Raw genomic sequence first — 18329 nt, 5'->3', positions numbered from 1 at the left:
TTATAACATTGGTAGTTAAATAGGTTTATTTACACCTGCACACTCCTCCCCAAATTCATTTTAAAATTGTTGGATTAAATTAATGCCTTTTTAAAAATGTTTTGCATTGGGCAAGAGTAAGTACTAGTTTAGGTAAATGTTTGTACCTTTATTAATTAGCCTAACTACTATTCTATGCCTCCTGTATCTTAAATGTTCTCTTTCTATTTTAAAGAACACTGGCACCCATTTAGTAAAAAAAGTAGTAACTCCTCCTCTGAAAACAGTATCTCAAGCAACAAATTCAGTTGCATCTACTGATCAAAGAACTGCTATAGTACAGGTATGTCTTTACCTTTTTTTTTAAAGATGGCATTGAGTTCTTTAATATTTTTCAGATAAAAATGAAGATTATATAATGTTTAAAATGTATAATTTTATGGGTTGCTCAAAACAGCTCAGGAGAGCCAATCATCTAGGTTAGAGAGACAAGATGGGAGATTTAATATCAGAGCTTTGTGTAACCTTGAAAGCTTGTGTCTCTTACCAACAGCAGTTGATCCAGTAAGATATTCCTTCACCCACCTTTGTCTCTCTAATATCCTGGGACCAACGTGGCTACAATAATACTATATGATTGTATACGGATTGGCAATTGCTTGTATGTACGATCTGACTTTAAATTCCATAGCTATGTGTTTTTTTTTAATACACTTCCATCTAGATATTGGGATAGAGACAGCTGTGTCAGTGTAGTGTTTCACTATCCACAGCAGTATTGTCTCTGGGCATGCTTTCTTTTTTAAAAGAATCCCATGTACATCCTAGTCTTGCTTTCTGTACAGGGCTACCTGTCTGTTCTTAGGGAGCAAAATACTGGATAAACATTGTATAATACTAGCAAACTAATCCTTTCTGTACTAAAAAAGATTGGTGGCAAAGAAGCCTGGGGGAAGTCTGACATGTTAACCATGTTCTCTTTCCCATCATGAAAAGACAGCATAAAGGGACTTGGCTGTGTCAGGTGGCTCAGAGTCCTGAGCAGGGGCGCTCCCTCCCCACCGGTGGTCAGTTCTTCACTTGGCTGGTCATTAGGAAAGGGACTTCCTAGCCTACAGCAGTAATTAACAAGCTGACTTCTAAAGCTATCCTGCTGACTTCAGATGCCCACGTATATTGGCAACAGATCTGCTTATAACATAAAGAGAGGGTATAGGGGAGAGTCTTCACCCCCCTGCAATGAGGAGGAAGCAAGGGGGTGGGGAGAGAGATATGGCAACCACTTTACTTTAAAATTTCCTATTTTATTTATACACATAGGGAACAATGTAAATCTTGCATTCATCAAGAACAGATGTGGGTTTGTTCTTCAGTTTAGGCTAGCACTAGGGAGATGATGTGAAGATAAATCTGTGTAATCTTATGGGTGAAGCTGCTCATTTTAGTCCTTACAGCCCAATCCTCCATCCCATATTTAATTCTGTAGCTGTATATTTGGTAACAAATCTCCCTTTGTTTGCACACACTGTTTTAATTCTGCCATCCTTTTGCAGTTTGCATCTCTCTTCTGTTCAGTTTGTGTCATCAGCCCATTTAAAACCTTAACTGGCCACATTTTTTATAAGAAATACCAAGATGGACACATAACTGTCTTTTACAAAGGGGTGCTTAGAGGTATTTGGTTTAAAAAAAAAACCAAAACCCAAAACTCCTGGTCGTCCTGTGACTAGACAAGAAAGATCACTGTCTGAAGAATAGGTGCTGTGTCTGATACAAAAGCAGCCTTACAGACTTCCAGTTTTCTAAAGGACCAAAGTCTAAACACCACTGCGCTAAAAGGAAAATCAGCCTGCCGTCTCTCAGAAATCCTGAATAGATTAGTGTAGTATAGAGGGGTTCGGCCATCACAGGAGCATTTCCCCCCCTTCTGCTCCTGGCCATGGGGCAGCCAGTGGGGCTTCTAAGCTTGCCTTGAACTGTCTTTGAGGAAGGAAGGAAGGGAGCCCAAGAGGCTTGTTCTGTAGCTATGTTGTATCAACTAGCCAACCCCCCCGAAAATCAGCTTGCTAGCAATAGTATCGACAGCATCAGAAGACCATAGTCAGGAAGTGTTTAAAAAACAACAACAACAACAAAAAAAGTTAATAGGGAGAGAGACAATGCTCAGCTAGTTTGGTTTAGCTTTTTCCTGTACTAAAACTACTGTAGTAAATAGTGTGTAAAGCTATTGGCACAACATATGCTGCAATAAATATTACCAGCTCAGTATTCTGTCCAGTCTGCAGAGGTATTGTTCTTGTTCTTTGATGTTCCAGCTCTTCTTGTTCCTAAAAACCTCAAATCCCGTGCACCCCCTCCCCATCTCAGATTGTGCAGGCTGTTTGTCTCATCCCAGAAGGGACCACAAAGTTGACTATCTAATTAGCATCATGCTGGTGTACTGTCATTTCAAGACAGCAACTGCTCCGCATACAAACCTTTTGCAAATATGCAGGATAAATGCCACTAATACAAGATCTATCATTTATGTGAATTTCTCCATTACTTGGACTGAGAATGAGCATCATGTCAGAGTAGTGGAGAAGGTTGAGAGGCAGGCGATAGACTCTTATTCCCATATATCAGTGTTTCTGGGGAGGGGAAAGGTAGACTTCCTGACCCCCTCTCTTCAGCTTCTAGAACTCTGATCTTGTCTTGACCTATAAATGTATCAGAACGCACAAGATGCACAAGCAACTTTTTTTTAAACCCAAAACATAGCAACTTGACAGTTCTGTACTCTGTTCCTATCTTCCCGTCCATCTGTTTCTGGGATTCTCTTGCCCAGTTGGCCTCCCTATGGCCATAGATCTGTTGAGCTACATCCTTGGAAGAGACAGCGGTGGCAAAGATCCTGCAGAGAGCTGTTAAAGTGTACTAGCAGCAGGAAGCTAAGCTGGCATGCTTTCTTGAAACTGCTTGCTTCTTCCATATCAGATGGATCAGCTTGTGATGGTTGGCAGCTACCTGGAGACATGCCCACTTGCAACAAAGAAATGAGAAGAGGGATTGAAAGAATGATCACATTTGTCATAAATTTAAATGTTAGTGCTTTTTGATTCTGAAAAGTGTCCTCTTAAAACAGAGCCAATATAGCACCTCCTTACTCAACCGATCTGTACTTGGTATGGTTCCAGTCATACCTGCTTACTTCACTGAAAGATTAGTTTTTACTACTATACTCCTGTGTGCCATTTTAGAGCAAAGACAACTGTGGGTGAGTGAGCTGAATTCTAATCATCTTAACATAGCAGCAAGTGTTAAGTTCTAAGATCTTAAGTAAAAGCTGGCAAATGTATTGTTTTAGTTTTTGCTAGTCAGTCTTTCAGAATGGCATCCCGCTCCCCCAACACAGTCCTAGACTGTTGTATCCTAGACTGTGTAATGTAAGCTTTATACAATCGCACCATCAGCTTGCTCCAAAAAAAAAATTGTTGATTACCCTCACTTATTTTTTAGTCTGGAGAGCTCACAAGCGAAGACTGACCTTCTCCAATATTGATTGGAGAAACAGGGCTGGGGTTTTTCTTCTCTGTTTTGACTAAATAAGATTAATTTGCAGTTACATGAAGCACATAACATTTAATGATTATCGTTGCAAGTTTAGTGTCTGAGGCAGATGTGTTGATGCATATTTATGTCCTGATATGGTTTGACTTGGTGACTTAGGGAAAAATACTGCTTACGCTTTAGGAGTATATGGCATATGTTTGCGAAGTTGAGAAGGTATCAGTAAAACAAGTGTTCATATCTCTTTTCAGCCAGCAGCTGCAACTAACAGTGTTACAACAGTTACTGCTGTTAAACCTCCAGGTACTGGAACACCTGTAAAGCTTCCAGTCACAGGACCTCCTGCACCGTCTGTCTCCCAAAAGGCAATCTCTGTCAAAGCAGAGGGCACAACAGTAGCACAGCCCAACACTTCCACAGTAAGGCAAACAAGTAATTTAAAATATCACTTTCTCTAAGCCGCTGAGGTTCAAAGTCAGTGCAGTGTCTAACTAAGTCTTTCCTTGACTTCCACAACCAGGAAATGCTAGAGAATGTGAAGAAATGCAAGAATTTTCTTGCAACGTTAATAAAGCTGGCATCTAGTGGACCTCAAGCCCCAGAAATGGGACAGAATGTGAAGAATCTGGTACAACATTTATTGGTAAGACTCTTTTTATTCAAAATCTTCTTCTATCAATATTTAATACTTAAGGCATTATATGCAAAGCTCTTTGCAAAGTTAGCTTATTCTAGTGTAGTTGTTTTTTCTAATTATGCATTAAAAATTCATAAATATTACTTAGGTTGTCAAGCACTCTAAAGCTAAGAAATATATGGGAAACCTGAATTCTGGCAACCTTAATTTAGCCCCTTCGTGTATATGCATTATGATTCAGGCTTCAATTACATGATCACATGCTATTTTTTCTACACAGAACCTTTGTCCTATTCAGTGCACAAAGTAATCTGACATGCTAGTATGTGGGATTGAGGGTCGAACTTAATTGGTCTTGGTTTCTCCTGGTAGAAGTCTCCTTGCAATTGACTTGTGGATGGATAGCTCCTCCCCTGAGTCCTCTTGTTCTGTTCTCAGTTGCATTTTCTTTTATTTTCTCATCTTCTGTGATTTTTTTTTTATTTGCAGTTGCTCACTTCTGCTCTTCTCTTGTGATCCCACTTTAGAGACTGCATGCCTCAGTTGGTGGCAATGTACATCTGGTTTACATACCATTGCAACTTAACTGAGTGTCATAGAAGCAGAGAAATCTAGCTTTTGATACTGTTTTATTGAGCCTACAGCCTTGTAAATATGAAGGCAGATGTGAGATACTGCAACTTTATCCACCTACCCTCTTCTTTCTCTACCCCAGCTTTCTTATTGGACTACAAGGCCTGCTTCCAGGCTGGGATAGACTGGGATAATTCTGCTCTTCAGTGGCATCTTGTACACTCGTTAATATGTGCTTAAGATTTTTTTTATCACCTCTCCACGTTTGTGTCTTCAGACTTTTTTTGCAGTATTGCTTAAAAAATTGCTGCTGTTCTGACGCTGGTTACGTTTGTTTGGGGACACAAACAAGGCTTAGGTAAATGTTGTAAAACAAGTGGAGGAAAAGAATAAAAAATTTTATACTAACCTTAACTTTTTAACCTATTCTTAGCTTTTCTTTATTTCTTTTCTTTTTTTTTTTTAACTATTGTATCTTTGAGATAAAATGGTGCTTAAGACAGCACTTGCAGTAGTGTGTTTGAAGTACTGGTACATCATTCTAAACATGCAGCATATATATCAGTAACTGGTCTAGCGTAGGCAGTACCTGTCCTGGTTTTCATTGATCTATGCCTAGGGCCCTACTAAGTTCCCGGTCCGTTTTTGTCAATTTCATGGTCATAGGATTTTAAAAATCGTAAATTTCAAGATTTCAGCTCTTTAAATCTGAAATTTTATGGTGGTGTAATTGTAGAGGGTCCTGACCCGAAAAGGAGTTGTGAGGAAGTCGCTACAAGGTTATTGTAGGGGGAGTTGCACTATTGCTACCCTTACTTCTGCCCTGCTGCTGGCGGCAGCGCTACCTTCAGAGCTGAGCAGCTGGAGAGTGGCGGCTGCTGCCCAGAAGCTCAGCTCTGAAGTCAGAGCCGCCATCAGCAGGGCAGAAGTAAGGCGTGGTATGCTATTGTCACCCTTGCTTCTGGGCTGCTGCCTGCAGAGGTGGGCTATGAGTCAGCAGCCACTTCTCTCCGGCCACCAGCGCTGAAGGCAGCAGTGCAGAGGTAAGGGTGGCATGGTATGGTATTACCACCCGTACTTCTGTGCTGCTGCTGGCAGCGGCTATGCCTTCAGAGCTGGGCGCCCAGCCAACAACCACTGCTCTCCAGCTGCCTAGCTCTGAAGGCAGCACGGCCACCTGCAGCAGCACAGAAGTAAGGGTGGCAATACTGCGACTCCCCCTAAAATAACCTGGCGATCCCCCTGCAACTCCCTTTTGGGTCAGGACCCTCAGTTTGAGAAATGCTGGTCTACCCCTGTGAAATCTATATAGTATAGGGTAAAAACACACAAAAGACCAGATTTCACGGTCCATGATGTGTGTTTCATGGCCGTGAATTTAGTAGGGCCCTATCTATGCCCAAGCTCAGTGAGACAAAACAAGCAACAGAATGGAATAAAAAGATCTAAATACTAATACTGTCATTTGGTTAGTTGGCCTGTCCACTTTCAGATACCATTAGCTTCAGCAGAATATATAACTGAGCATTATGAGGTTTATTTTTTATATTATGTTTTATAAAGCGTCTCTAAGTACTCTACTTTCATACACTGTATGTTTTACAGGAGAATTACATATAATTATTGAATTATCTTTTTAATTGTGCTTTTTAAGACCTTAGAAGTTGAGTCCATCTTGATCTGTGTGTAGATAAATTACCTTTATTTTACAGAAAATAAGTGTATTAAACAGTATTTTTCACAACACTGATGGTACTCAGAGGGGTCAACATATCTGTAAGTAACATTTCTCTTAGAAAGCACTTGCTGCCTGCTTGTAATGATGCTTGAGCAGTTATTGCTGTTATATAACTGTTCAGAGCTGACATAAAGGAAATTAATTCTGTAATACAGTATTTAATGTATAATACTATAACATCAGTTAGGTTTAAAAACATCACATGAATAAAAGCATTTGGGAATTCAATAACTCCATGCTCCTTGGAATTCCCATGAATCGGGATGCTTTTCTTGCCTTTTTAGGTAGAATTTGAAATTACTCCCATTTATGATTGGATCAACTTCATGTAAAAAGCTTTTCTTCACTTTAGGAAGCAAAAATTGAACCAGAAGAATTTACAAAAAAGCTGTATGTTGAACTCAAGTCTTCTCCGCAACCATATCTAGTTCCTTTCCTCAAGGTAAGTTTGTGTGCTGTTCTGAAGTTTATAGTATACACCTTTTTTAAAATAGGTTTGTCATTCAACATTAGGAGCTAATTTCAAACCCACGTTGCAAAACACTAGTAAATCAAACTTTAGAAAAAGATAGCAGGAAATATGCCACAATATTGTCACTGTCAACCACTTGCTTACTAATCCCTTTCTTTTGGTTGTTACATCTCACTTCCAACATCACAAACTGTAAACTATCTTTTTCCTCCAGTGACCCAACCAACTTTTAGTGTTTGGTCCAAAACTTACACTTTGTGCTTAGTGTTTTTATTTTTGTTTTATAAAATCTAAGATCAATAGAGAGCTTTCAAAAATTAAAAAACAGTTCTAATAAAAAGTTAGTTGTCTAATATTCAGCTGTAGGGCTCGAAATCCATTGCAGTGCTAAGAACCTGATAGTGAAATGAAGTCAATTACTTCTGTTTGCTTCATTGTCTGAGCAGAGAGAAACACAAAAAAACCTGAGGACAAATAGTTACAAATCAGATGGATTTGTAAAATTTTCACTGTTAATCTAAAGTGATGATGACGATAGAGCAATTTTGTTTATAAAACATTTTTAAAGCTGCCATCTTGTGTAGAAAGAAAAGGAGTACTTGTGGCACCTTAGAGACTAACCAATTTATTTGGTCCGATGAAGTGAGCTGTAGCTCACGAAAGCTCATGCTCAAATAAATTGGTTAGTCTCTAAGGTGCCACAAGTACTCCTTTTCTTTTTGCGAATTCAGACTAACACGGCTGTTACTCTGAAACCTGTCATCTTGTGTAGGGGCTAGTGCTTGACAGTCTTCTTATGAAATAGTTGTGACTTCGCTGCTATAGAAAGAGTAAGCTACTTTTGTCCCTGCGCACAACTCCCACTATCTTACTGCTGACAGGTAGAGGGATCTCTGTTATAAATGAGTATCAGTAAAGTAAAGAAGTTGCAGAATCGAATTTCAGTGGAGGACGCGGGTTTTGTACTAAAGAAGCCACAACGGAAGTATACAGCCTTTCAGTTCACTTCTCAGAGTGCTTGCAGATCCAGTTTCCAGGGAGTGCGACAATAATACTTATAGCCAAGAAAGCTAACCTATATAAAACATGCCCTCTTCTTACAGAAATAACTTAGGTCTTCCCAGAATGTGTTTTCAGTGATAGAATTCTTGAATCTGTTGTTATACTTGGCACGAATTTTCAGAGAACCTTATTGCATCTGTTCTAAAACTTAATACCCAGTCAAATGTAGTGAAAGTTGTAATCGGTTCGTTGTAGAGCTGAATAAAGCTGTGTATTTAATTATTTCTGATGGAAAAAGCATAAAGATACTATCATAATATAATGAAATAAGTATTGCTTAGCTTTAGGTGCTATCCACAGTTAAACTATAAGTAAAAACCAGTTTTTAAAAAAATTGCACCAGGAACTGCCCAACCAGCATACTACAACCTAGGAAAAAAAGGTCCATGACAACTCTAACCCCATTCAGCCAATTTGATCGAAAGCCCAATTGCTAATTTTTTATTAGCAGTGAATCGTTCTCCCAAAGGGTTCATTCTGTTATAAAGCAAAGATCTGATTTAAGGACTGAATCCAGTACTTAAACATCTGCACCACTCATGAAAGCATTTGTGTGTATCTGTGTACAGCTGTACACTGAGGCACTCGGGTCCAAATCTACTGTGTGCATGAGACTTCACAGAAATGTACCTGCCTACCTAGTATAGACATAGTACAGAGCAAAGACCTCAAAACCTAGGGGAAAATAGCGAAGTGGCAGAACTGGGTTAGAGAGAATGTGAGAATTGCCATCTGTTTGTCCTGCATATTGTACTACTTTGGCTGCTGGTAATTTGTCAAATATTGAGCTAATACATATCTTTCAGTGGCAACCCTCGAACTCCTTGTCAGTAAGCTTGCCTATTTCAGCCTGGAGTCCGTCAGTATCACTGTACTCTACAGTGCTTAATGCAAAACTTGGCATTTGTGAGCTCTCAGAAATATAATCTGTCATTCCCATTTTTTCTTGTTTTTTGTAACTTTTGCAAAGGCATTTAGGCAGAATAAAGGCTTTCTGCAGTGAATTTACAGTGGGGTTGTAACTTGTCCATTACAGTAAAATATGCTATTACTTCATCTCTATTACTCTTTTTAGAACAGTTTCCTCTTATAGTAGAACCTCAGAGTTATGAACATCTCAGGAATGAAGGTTGTTTGTAATGCTGAACAAAACATGATGGTTCTTTCAAAAGTTTACAACTGAGCATTGACTTAATACAGCTTTGAAACTTTAGTATGCAGAAGAAAAATGCTCCTTTCCCTTTATTTTTTTTAATAGTTTATGTTTAACATAGTTAGTACTGTACTGTATTTGCTTTTTTTGGTCTTGCTGCTGCCTGATTGAGTACTTCTGGTTCTATATGAGGCATGTGGTTGACTGGTCAGTTAGTAACTGAGGTTCTGCTGTATATAAATTCTCACTTCACAGCTTATAAAACGAATGTAGCATAATAACTAGAATGTGCACTTCATTGTTCATTGCATATAGGCTGGTCTATGCTACAAAACTTTTCTTTGTTGAACGCTGTCAAGAAGTGAGTTAGCTGACTTGCCAACCATGACTTTGCAACCAGCGCAGTCCAGGCTTAATGATGTAGATGAAACCCTGAGGACTTCATTACGACTAGCTAACACAGAAGTGGGCAAACTTTTTGGCCTGAGGGCCGCATCGGGTTTCTGAAATTGTATAGAGGGCTGGTTAGGGGAGGCTGTGCCTCCCCAAATAGCCAGGCATGTCCTGGCCCCCGCCCCCTATCCGACACCCCCGCTTCTCACCCCCTGACGGCCCCCTGCCTGCCCTCCGCTGCCCCATCCAATCACCTCTTCTCCTAGACTGCCCCCAGACCCTCTGCCCCTAACTGCCCACCACCACCCCATTCAGCCCCTCCTCTCCTTCCTGACTGCCCTCCCTGGACCCCTGCCCCCATTAAACCCCCATTCCCTGCCCTCTGACCCTTATCCCTGCCCCAGACCACCCCCCGAACTCCCCTGCCCTCTGTCCAACCCACTCCCTGCGCTGCCTGGAGCACTGGTGGCTGGCAGCGCGGCTGCACCAGGAGAGGCAGTTGCGCAGCACAGAGCATCGGGCCAGCCGGGCTCTACAGCCCTGCTGCCCGGAGCATTGCGCTGTGCGGTGGTGTGGCTGCTGGGGTGGGTAGGGACCAGGGGACAGCCCCCTGGGCCAGAAGCTCGGGGCTGGGCAGGACTGTCCTGCGGGTCATAGTTTGCCCATCTCTGAGCTAACACAATGCTGAATAAAACTTGATTTGGTGACAAGTACTCAGCAGAATGTGAACTGGCATAATCTAAAGCAGTTCTTAACATTCATGTTCAAACACAGTAAACTTTTGTGTAGATTTGAGCTGTTTCCAGTTTCTTATCTCATTTATTTCAACTGTTACCTTTTTTGTGGTTTTTAGATACAAATATAAGCTTTTAAGTTAGTGTAGAAAGAGATCACAAAAAAGTGTAAAGTATGCCATCACTCTTAAATGAGTAACGTACAAAAAATCTTCATTGCTAACCTGTTTTATTGTTCGGGGCTAGGACAATGGTTGATTCTCAAATCAATCCTGGTGGATGGGCGTTGCTGCATAAACTTTTGCCTACGGATGTGGTCTCAAGCATGGGAAAACACAGGATTTTTTTTTTTAAATGTTGTATGTTAAACACGTATGTTGGAAAGTCAGAACATTCTTGACTTTAAAAGAAAGAGGTGTTAAAACTAATTATCCAAACAACTCTAACTTTATCCACCCACAGTGCATCTGGCATATGAGCTAACTACATTTTCTCAGCTCAGGTCTTCAGGAAGTCCACAGCTGTAGTGTCTCTAAATCCCAGTATAATGTAACTTTAACTTCTACAAGTTTTACATAGTTTTTAAAAACTATATGGACTGAAAGGTGGGAGTGTCTTTTTGTAGCTATTAATATTAACTCTTAAAAAAAGTGAGTCTATGGCGGGGTTTAAGTAATCAATGAAGAAAACTGTATAGGTCTTTTGGATCATAACATAAGAATGGCCATATTGGGTCAGACCAAAGGTCCATCTAGCCCAGTATCTTGTCTTCCAACAGTGGCAATGCCAGATGACCCAGAGGGAATGAACAGAACAGGTAATCAAGTGATCCATCCCCTGTCTCCCCTTCCCAGCTTCTGGCAAACAGAGGCTAGAGACACCATCCCTGCACATCCTCGTTAATAGCCATTGATGGACCTATGTTCCATGAATTTATCTAATTCTTTTTTGAACCCTGTTATAGTCTTGGCCTTCACAACGTCCTCTGGCAAAGAGTTCCACAGGGTGACTCTGTGTTGTGTGGGAAAAATACTTCCTTTTGTTTGTTTTAAACCTGCTGTCTATTTCATTTGGTGGCCCCTAGTTCTTGGGTTATGAGAAGGAGTAAATAACACTTCCTTATTTACTTTCTCCACACCTGTCATGATTTTATAAACCTCTATCATTATCCCCCCCTTAGTCATCTATTTTCCAAGCTGAAAAGTCCCAGTCTTCTTAATCTCTCCTAATATGGCAGCCGTTCCATCCCGCTAATAATTTTTGTTGCTCTTTTCTGAACCTTTTCCAATTCCAATATATAAATATTTTTTGAGATGGGGCAACCACATCTGCACACAGTATTCAAGATGTGGGCATAGCATGGATTTATATAGAGGCAATATGATATTTTCTGTCTTATCTATCCCTTCCTTAATGATTCCCAACATTGTTTGCTTTTTTGACTGCCACTGCACGTTGAGTGGATGTTTTCAGAGAACTATCCACAATGACTCCAAGATCTTTCTTGAGTGGTAACAGATAATTTAGACCCCATCATTTTATATGTATAGTTGGGATTGTTTTCCAATGTGCATTACTTTGCATTTATCAAATTTGAATTTCATCTGCCATTTTGTTGCCCAGTCACCCAGTTTTGAGAAATCCTTTTGTAGCTCTTTGCGATCTGCCTGGGCCTTAACTATTGCAATTTTGTATCATCTGCAAATTTTGCCACCTCACTGTTTACCCCTTTTTCCAGATCGTTTTTGAATATATTGAATAGGACTTGTCCCAGTACAGACTCCTGGGGACACCACTATTTACCTCTTTCCACTGTGAAAACTGACCATTTATTCCTACCTTTAGTTTCCTATCTTTTAACCTGTTACCGATCCATGAGAGGACCTTCCCCCTTATCCCATGACTGCTTACATTGTTTAAGAGCCTTTGATGAGGGACCTTGTCAAAGGCTTTATGAAAATATAAATACACTATATCCACTGGATCTCCCTCATTCACATGCTTGTTGACCCCTCAAAGAATTCTAGTAGATTGGTGAGGCATGATTTCCCTTTACAAAAACCATGTTGACTATTCCCCAACAAATTATGTTCATCTATGTGTCTGCCAGTTTTGTTCTTTACTATAGTTTCAAGCAGTTGGCCCAGTACTGAATTCAGACTTACTAGCCTGTAATTGCCCGGGTCGCCTCTGGAGCCCTTTTTAAAAATTGGCGTCACGTTAGCTATCCTCCAGTCATTTGGTACAGACGCTGATTTAAATGATAGGTTACATACTACAGTTAGTAGTCCTGCAATTTCACATTTGAGTTCCTTCAGAACTCTTGGGTGAATACCATCTGGTCCTGGTGACTTATTACTGTTTTATTTTATCAGTTTGTTCCAAAACCTCTTATGACACCTCAATCTGGTTCAGTTCCTCAGATTTGTCACCTAAAAAAAAATTCAGGTTTGGCAATTTCCCTCGCATTCTCAACCGTGAAAACCAATGCAAAGAATTCATTTAGTTTCTCCACAATGGCCTTATCATCCTTGAGTGCTCCTTTAGCATCCTAATCATCCAGTGGCCCAACTGGTTGTTTAGCAGGCTTCCTGCTTCTGAGGTACTTAAAAAGTAATAGCAAAAAAAAATTTTTTTTGAGTCCTTGGCTAGCTTTACTTCAAATTCTTTTTTGGCCTTCCTAATTACATTTTTACACTTCATTTGACAGAGTTTTTGCTCCTTTCTATTTTCCTAGCCACTGAAACCTCAAGCAGAGAAGAGCAACAAAAATCAGGTCTAGAAAACGTAACCTATGAGGGAAGATTGAAAAAATTGGGGTTGTTTAGTCTGGAGAAGAGAAGACAAGTTTTCAAGTACATAAAAAGGTTGTTACAAGGAGGAGGGAGAAAAATTGTTCTTAATCTCTGAGGCTAGGACAAGAAGCAATGGGCTTAAATTGCAGCAAGGGTGATTCAGGTTGGACATTAGGAAAAACTTCCTAACTGTCAGAGTGGTTAAGCACTGGAATAAATTGCCGAGGGAGGTTGTGGAATCTCCATCACGGGGGATTTTTAAGAGCAGGTTGGACAAACACCTGTCAGGAATGGTCTCAATAATACTTAGTCCTGCCTTGAGTGCAGGGGACTGGACTAAATGACCCCTCGAGGTCCCTTCCAGTTCTATGAGTCTGATTGTAGCCACCAAAAGGTGAAAAGTAGCCAGACATCTCAATTTGTTAGCGTAATCCTCTTGTTACAGTTAGGGTTTATCTGTACTTAATTTGCAAATTACCCTACACTATGCTTACAATATACGATCATAATTAAAGCAGCAACCTCCTCTAGTGTGGGTGCAGTTGTACAATAGTGCTTATACCTCTATAGCCCCCCTCAACTGAAAAAAGCTATAACATATAAGGCACCTTTATACAGATGCAATTTCATTTACACTAGTGCTTTTGCCAGTGTAACAAAAAATCAAACCCTTAACTAACCTAAGTAATGTCAATAAGATTTAAGTGTAGACCAGGCCTTAGCCTTGCTCATTGTGAGAGTCTATGCCTTATGATGGGAGGCAAAGCAAATAAACTTAAGGTGCTAAATCTACTAGATGAAGACAGAAATCATACTGAAATATTAAACCTTATTATATGGTAATCATTCTAACAAATAATAGTAATGTACCTTTGTATTCTAGTTGCACACGCCACTTAAGTGAATGCTTTACAACTGTTTTTTTTTTTTTTTTTTTTTTTTTACAGGAAAAATTATTTGTGAGTAGAATAGAGCAAAAGCTTGAATACTTTTTTAACTAAATGATGAAGCTCGCTTATGTGAGAGAGTGGAAGCATATATTAAAATTTGTATAATTAGGTGATCCCTTAGAAAGAGAAACTTCCACTGGCTGCTTTCTTTGAAGTTCTCATTAAAAGTTTGAGAAATTTACTAAGAAGATTTATCAGAATCTAATTTATGAAATCTGAACCAAATACACCAGCCAACAAAGCAGATAATGCATTATTCAGACTAAAAATTAAATGTGTAACTCTAGTAATAAGTAAGGTAAATTTTTTTGTCTGCTAATTTTGGGGAATAAAGAATAGTAGGGCTATTCCCTTCCAGGATGAAGTTAACTTTATTGGACCCCAAAATTTTATAAATGATTAAAATGTGCTATAAATGTCACTTCATATATGAACAATATCAGAATTGGACTGAATGGGCATATTTCACTACAGGAAGTGTAAAAGTGAATATGAGTGAATCTCCAGGTGATTCTTAGACTTTGTCAGAGAATTTTGCTTCTATATAAGATATTTAATGGAATAAACACAATGCCATAAATAAACTGCTGTTTTTTGAAACAAAGATCAAAAGCAGTGTAATTATATTATTCTCATTGTGAAGCGTGGACTGCAACCTAGTTACTAAATGAAAGGTAACTAGTTAAAAGGAAACTTTAGTTGAATATCAGATGAGCTTTATTCCATGGAGGGAAGCAGTGGATAACTTCGGACTATTGCACATTATATCCTAGTAACTATTGCATTATGCATGCTGTTTTGTTTTGTTTTGACAGCAGTTGTATGTAATTCTGTATAACAAACTCATTGTCTTCCTCATGAAACAAGATTAACTTCAAAAAATCAGTTGAAAAGTAATGTAATTCTTAAATGTGCAAAAGGTATTCACAGTATTATGATTGCTGCTGTCTTTCTCTTTTTCTAGAAAAGTATGCTTGCCTTACGGCAGCTAATGCCCAATGCCCAGAGTTTTATCCAGCAGTGTATTCAGCAGCAGGCTACAACACAAGCAGCTGTTTCTACCTGTATCTCTGCAGCACCAACTTCCTCCACAGTAGTGACCACCTCAGCTCTGGCAACAACTTCTCTTCAGCCCATAAAACCAGTCCCTGTTTCTGCAGTGGTCACAGGCTCTCAGACTGTAAAACCCGTCCCCTCCACATTGGTGACAGCAGCAGCAGCTTCCCTCCAGACTGTGAAACCGGTGACAGCCCCTCTTCATCCTGCAAATCCAGTCCCCACATCTGCAGTGGCAACAACCTCTCTCCAGGCTGTGAAACCTGTCTTTGCATCTGCAGTGGCGACCACAACGACAACCCCTCTTCAGCCTGTGAAATCAGTCATTGGGACACCTATCAGTATTAAAATTACCCAGCCGAACTCTATTGTGGCACAGTCAGTTCATGCTCAACAGACAGTTAGAGTGAAACAGCTGGTAAGATTAAACTTCTCTGCCTTTATCTTCAGATCTAAGATTGTGCTTTTTGATCTAAAGTTGTATAAATGTTTAGATAAGTGTATTCCGCCATGAGTTAATGGGCTACTTCAGGTTTCCCTAAGACATTGTTCTGTTATGCTTGATAAATTAAATATATTGCCTCTGAGTATAATGGTTTGCAGCTGTTTTAACATGTAAGGGAGAGCAAGTGTAGTGATGAAGACACCCTACTTCTAATTAATGTTCTAGTTCATAAATCTGGCTGTTGTTGAGTAGTTGTGAACATGAATTTTATTCTGAGCTGAGTGTTTTTCCGTATCTGATCTTGCAAGGTATGCTAATTGCCCCAACTGGATTTGAGGGGATCTCAGCTCCTGACTTCTAATGCTGTCAGGGTTATTCCACAGCAAAAAGAGGGAGAATTTTTTCTTTAGTAGGTGAGGGGGGGAAAAGCCAAGTGTAGGTATAGCTGAACGCCCTAATAGGTGTTCTGCTGAAGATCTCAATCCTGAGGCAGAGACACAGTCTAGAGGTGAGGGAGTCCTGTCTCCATAATGTTAAAGCTTCTGTCCTGGGTTTTTCCTAGGAGTATTGATACTGTGGATTGTAGTGTGGATTCCTGTTCACTGGGAATTGAACTGAAATCTGCAAACTAACTCATGTAGAAGTGCATGGTGGTTTTCAGCACTAAGTGGCTAAACTATTTTAGTAAGCTCCTGTCTCCTAAGGTTTTTTATATTATAAAAGAAACTCAACTAATTATTAAAATGACCAAAGAATAATATTTAAAGAGAGAGTTTCTCTTTATCTCTGAGTTTCTTGTCCTGCTCTGGGTCTTCAACAGTGCATGTTGGGCTTTTTGGTTGTTTTTATAGCAATGTACGTAAACTATCCAGTGTGATATCATTTAAGGAGAAGCTCCCAATATTAACTTTTTCTCAAGAATCTTAACTAAAGAGAAGCCTAAGAAAAATGTGTCACAGGTACCCTAAATACAGGGGCATTTTGAGGCCAATTTAGCTAATTGTTTAGGGCACTCACCTGTGATATAAGACACCCAGGTTCAGTTCCTTCCTCTACTTGATGTGGCACAGGGATTTGAACTTGTCTCCCTCCCTTCCTGGTGAAAGTCCTAACCAGGTGGCTACAATGTATTTGGAAGGGCCGGGGACTGTCTCAATCTCTCCTGTTGAAATTGTTCCACTTCTTACACACTAAATATTTATTGGATCAAGGGGTTGAATTTGGGTGTCCTACTTCCCAGGTGAGTGCCTTAACCAGTGTATAGGCATTATTCATTCTCTCTTCATTCATTCATTAAGTTATCATAACACCCATATGCTTGCTCCTCTCTGCTCCCTCCCCACATTGTTTGCCCAGTAAAAAGTGGGAGAACCATGGCCTCCTGGCCCCCTCACTGTTCTTAGACCCCTATTTCTGGTCAATTGATCCATTCTCTTCTGGTTCTTCTGCCATATCCTGCTGTTTACATCAGCTCTTTTAGATGCAACACTACCCTTCTGATTAACAGGCTTTTTCTGAAGGAAAGGCTTTTTTTACCCCCTTTTTTGTCCTACTATCCACCACTCCTTATGTGCCAGGTTGGGAGGGCTCTTCCGTCTGAGCGTCAATGTCCACCTTGCTATTTTTAGTGTGCTGGTTTGGGCCTTGCTAACATGAGTCAATCTTCCTGTGCTGGGACATTCACTCCCAGCTGCAGTGTAGACGTACCGTGGAAAAATCTTAGTTTGTACTTGGTCTTATTTGTGGGGGGGGTTTTAATATCACTTCTCCATATCATCTGCAAAGATCTGGATTAGAAGTTGCAAGCCAGATTTCATTGACAACGAAAGCTACATTCACAGAGTAACTAATAAAACTTTTGCTTACTTATGTCAAACTTCATCAACTGCTCTGAGTGAGAGGAAACAAAGTGATGCGTCTGGAAAACATTTGTATGTGGCTCTGAAAAGTCAAGTCTCATGAATGTGCTGTTAAAGTAGCATCAAAATCACGCTAATTGGGCTTTATTTAAATACCTGTCTAACAAAAACTCCCCTGAAACGAAGACCAATACAATCTATTTGAACATAAGAATTGCCATACTGGGTCAGACCAATTTAATACAGCACAACTCTCCTTTACCATTATTGCTGCAGCACTCACAAGAGGTGCTTATGATTTTTGCTCTTTATCTTGTATAAACTCCAATGCATTCAGTGCAAGTGTTGCTGGATAGTACTTGTCAGTCACAGCAGAAGTATGGACTTGAGGGGCCCTCTAATGTACAAAAAATATGTATTAAAAATCAGGTTATTCAGGGAAAAAAGCATTGTTTTCAGATTTCATCTTTACTAACACTTTCGTAGATGCATATAGTCTTCAGCTGTCTCTGTATAAAGACAATTTAAGAACTAGTTATGAAACCCATTGTCTGCGAATTAAAAAATGCTGGCTTTCTTTTGAGTAGAGTGTGATAGTTTGAATCCATATAGCAACAAGTTCAATCTTCTATTGATAGCCCTTAATGCCAGTTTCATTTATCAAAGAGTTAAAGCCTTTAGTGCAGTGAATTATATGGTATTAGGAAACTGTTCTGATACAGCAATTGGAAATAGGCAACATGGCTAGGGGTGAAATGTCTGTTGTCCAAACCATTTTAACACTCCAAACAAGTCAGTGTTGCTAAGTACAAATGTGAACAACTGGTAGGTTTACTTGTCCTGTCAAGACAAAAAGTATATTTGAAGTTTCATGAGCATGATGTATTTCTTAAAGTGAAAACTAGACATGCATGCATGTCCCCCAGCAGTTTTG

The 18329-nt window shown here is 39.7% G+C and overlaps 1 protein-coding gene across 3 annotated transcripts in view; it reads left to right on the top strand.

Moving 5' to 3' along the window:
- The window catches only part of TAF4B (TATA-box binding protein associated factor 4b), a 176607-nt gene that overhangs the window by 30618 nt on the left and 127660 nt on the right, over window positions 1–18329 (top strand). For all 3 annotated transcript variants that reach the window (XR_012157235.1, XR_012157234.1, XM_073331341.1), the window contains exons 3-7: window positions 215–322; window positions 3780–3947; window positions 4049–4171; window positions 6829–6918; window positions 15000–15509. Coding sequence is in view for 1 of the 3 variants with exons in the window: in XM_073331341.1 (XP_073187442.1) it covers window positions 215–322; window positions 3780–3947; window positions 4049–4171; window positions 6829–6918; window positions 15000–15509 (999 nt within the window). In the remaining 2 variants the exon portion in view is untranslated. The remainder of the gene's footprint in view (window positions 1–214; window positions 323–3779; window positions 3948–4048; window positions 4172–6828; window positions 6919–14999; window positions 15510–18329) is intronic.

The sequence above is a fragment of the Lepidochelys kempii genome, chromosome 2 (genome assembly GCF_965140265.1).
Source record: "Lepidochelys kempii isolate rLepKem1 chromosome 2, rLepKem1.hap2, whole genome shotgun sequence".
Lineage (NCBI taxonomy): Eukaryota > Metazoa > Chordata > Testudines > Cheloniidae > Lepidochelys > Lepidochelys kempii.
This window is presented reverse-complemented; position numbering and strand designations above follow the sequence as displayed.